Source organism: Vicia villosa, linkage group LG2, assembly GCF_029867415.1.
Source record: "Vicia villosa cultivar HV-30 ecotype Madison, WI linkage group LG2, Vvil1.0, whole genome shotgun sequence".
Classification (NCBI taxonomy): domain Eukaryota; kingdom Viridiplantae; phylum Streptophyta; class Magnoliopsida; order Fabales; family Fabaceae; genus Vicia; species Vicia villosa.
In genome coordinates this window covers 128,665,344-128,667,432 of record NC_081181.1, presented here as the reverse complement: position 1 = coordinate 128,667,432, position 2,089 = coordinate 128,665,344, and the positions used below count along the sequence as shown (strand labels likewise).

General features: G+C 42.3%; 1 protein-coding gene across 1 annotated transcript; it reads left to right on the top strand.

The window, feature by feature from the left end:
- The first annotated feature begins 259 nt into the window (after positions 1–259).
- LOC131649982 (uncharacterized) lies at positions 260–1,651 on the top strand. Its single transcript, XM_058919726.1, has 2 exons — positions 260–998; positions 1,155–1,651. Exons 1-2 carry the CDS (start codon positions 260–262, stop codon positions 1,649–1,651), a joined length of 1,236 nt encoding a protein of 411 aa, XP_058775709.1.
- The last annotated feature ends 438 nt before the right edge of the window (positions 1,652–2,089 follow it).

Genomic DNA, 2,089 nt, shown 5'->3' with positions numbered 1-2,089 from the left:
CAAGTACGAGCAAGAAGGAGTTCATACTTTGCTTCAGTTCTACAATCCTTCCCTCCGCTGCTTCACGTTCACCGATTACCTCTTGGTTCCTACACTGGAAGAGTATTCCTTGTTTCTTGGCATCCCTATAAAGAAGGAAGTACCTTACCATAGCACTATGAAGGCTCCCGATTCCATTGAAATTGCTAAGGCTCTTTATTTGAGCAAGTCGGTCGTGGAAGCAAATCTCACCAAGAAGGGAGGAGGTTTTGGTTTTTGCATGGATTTTCTTGTCAAAAGGGGTTGTGAAGCTGCTGAAGCCAAGGAATGGGACACATTTAGGGCTATCTTGGCTCTGAGCATATATGGCATCGTGCTGTTCTCAGATGTTCCCAACTTTGTTGACATGAATGCAATTCATATCTTCATTTTGCAGAATCCGGTTCCTACCCTTTTGGGGGATGTTTATCACTCTATTCATCACAAGAATGGTCAGAAGGGAGGTAAGGGAGGTCTGGTTAGATTCTGTGCTCCGTTGTTATATCGATGGTTTAGGTCACATCTGCCTGAACGTGGGGCGTTCGTTGATAATAGGCATACATCTAAATGGGCTGAAAGGATTATGGGGCTGAGGGCCAAAGATATTATCTGGTACAATAGCGCTTTGGATGACAGAGAAGTTATTATGAGTTGCGGAAAGTTCAAAAACGTACCTCTCATGGGTCTTAGGGGTGGAATCAACTATAACCCCGTCTTGGCCAGAAGAACATTCGGATATGCTTTTATTAGTCCACCTGAGCAAGCAGAGATAGCTGAGAATATTTTCTATCATGTGGCCACGAACATTGGACAAATGGCAGAAGCTGTGCAAGCCTGGAAGAGTATTTGCTGGAGAGATAAGAAACATTTTGGTCAGCGAGATTGTGCTACTTATGAGGACTATACTAAATGGGTTGAATCTGTGGTTGCTGTTCGAGGGATGCTTTTCCCTCCCATGGATCCTTTATACCCCCCTGCTGGTAAACAACCCAACATTGTCTCCATGCCCTGTTATAACCAAACTGTTGAGCAGAATCGGAAATTGACTGAACAAATGGAAACGATGCAAGTTAAGATGAATACTGATAGGCAAGAGAAGCTTTCTGCTCTTCATAAGTTGAAAATGAGAGAAATAGAGCTTGAAGAATTGTATGCTAGAGGAAGCACTTCTCAGAAGAGGTCAAGAATGACTGTGAATTCTAAAGCTAATGAAACCCAAGAGAGGAAGATCAAAGAGCATTATGAGGATCAGTTGGCAGAATTGACAAAAAGACTTCAGATTCAGACTGAAAATGCCAATTCGGAGAAGACTCGTCGAAAGAAAGCAGACAAGCTCTTGTTGGATCGCCAGAATACCATAAAGAAATGTTATGAAGAGATCCGAATGCTGAAGGGCCAGATAAGAGAAAAAGACCAAGATAATGTCCAAGTTCAAGAGGAAGCTAGGTATTGGGAGGTGAAGAACCGCAACATGGAAACAATGCATTTCAGGAAAGACCTGCTGATTCAAGAGATCATTAAGAGGCCCACCCGTGCTGAGACCAAGAAGCTCTTTGAAGAAATGAAGACTTGGAGTGATAAGCACATTGGAGATAGCCCTCTTCGCCATTTGGACATGGGAGATCCTGTTTGAATGTTGATTTTGTTGTAGAATCACCACCAGATTTGTTGGATGGGATTCATGATTTTATTTCTGTATTTGTTGGCTCATGGGAGCAGGATATTTTGTACTTCAAAAACTTGGTTGTGGAATTAATTGATTATGCTTCCTCATCCTGTTTGTTTATCTCGGTTGTGCTTATCTTGGTTTTGCTTCACTATCTTCTCCGTTATCTTGTGTTGTTGGTTTGAGACAAAGCTAAAAAGTCTTGAAAATAATAAAACATGCACACATGCACCCATGCACTCATAGCATACTGCATTTACAGGTTTTTATCAGATTCTAATTGGGGTCCCTTCCTTCAGATTTCTTTTCCGACGACGAAGCTGACTTTCTTACATCCTTACCGCACCAGGAGTAACGAGAGAATCATGGAACAATTTGAACAGAGTCAAGCTGCCCTCCGTAGGG

Excerpts from the sequence above, each read along its gene's own strand:
- LOC131649982 (XM_058919726.1), top strand. The coding sequence starts at position 260 with ATGGATTTTCTTGTCAAAAGGGGTTGTGAAGCTGCTGAAGCCAAGGAA. Across the intron at positions 999-1,154 it reads TCCTTTATACCCCCCTGCTG|AGCTTGAAGAATTGTATGCT; the intron begins GTAAACAACCCA and ends TGAGAGAAATAG.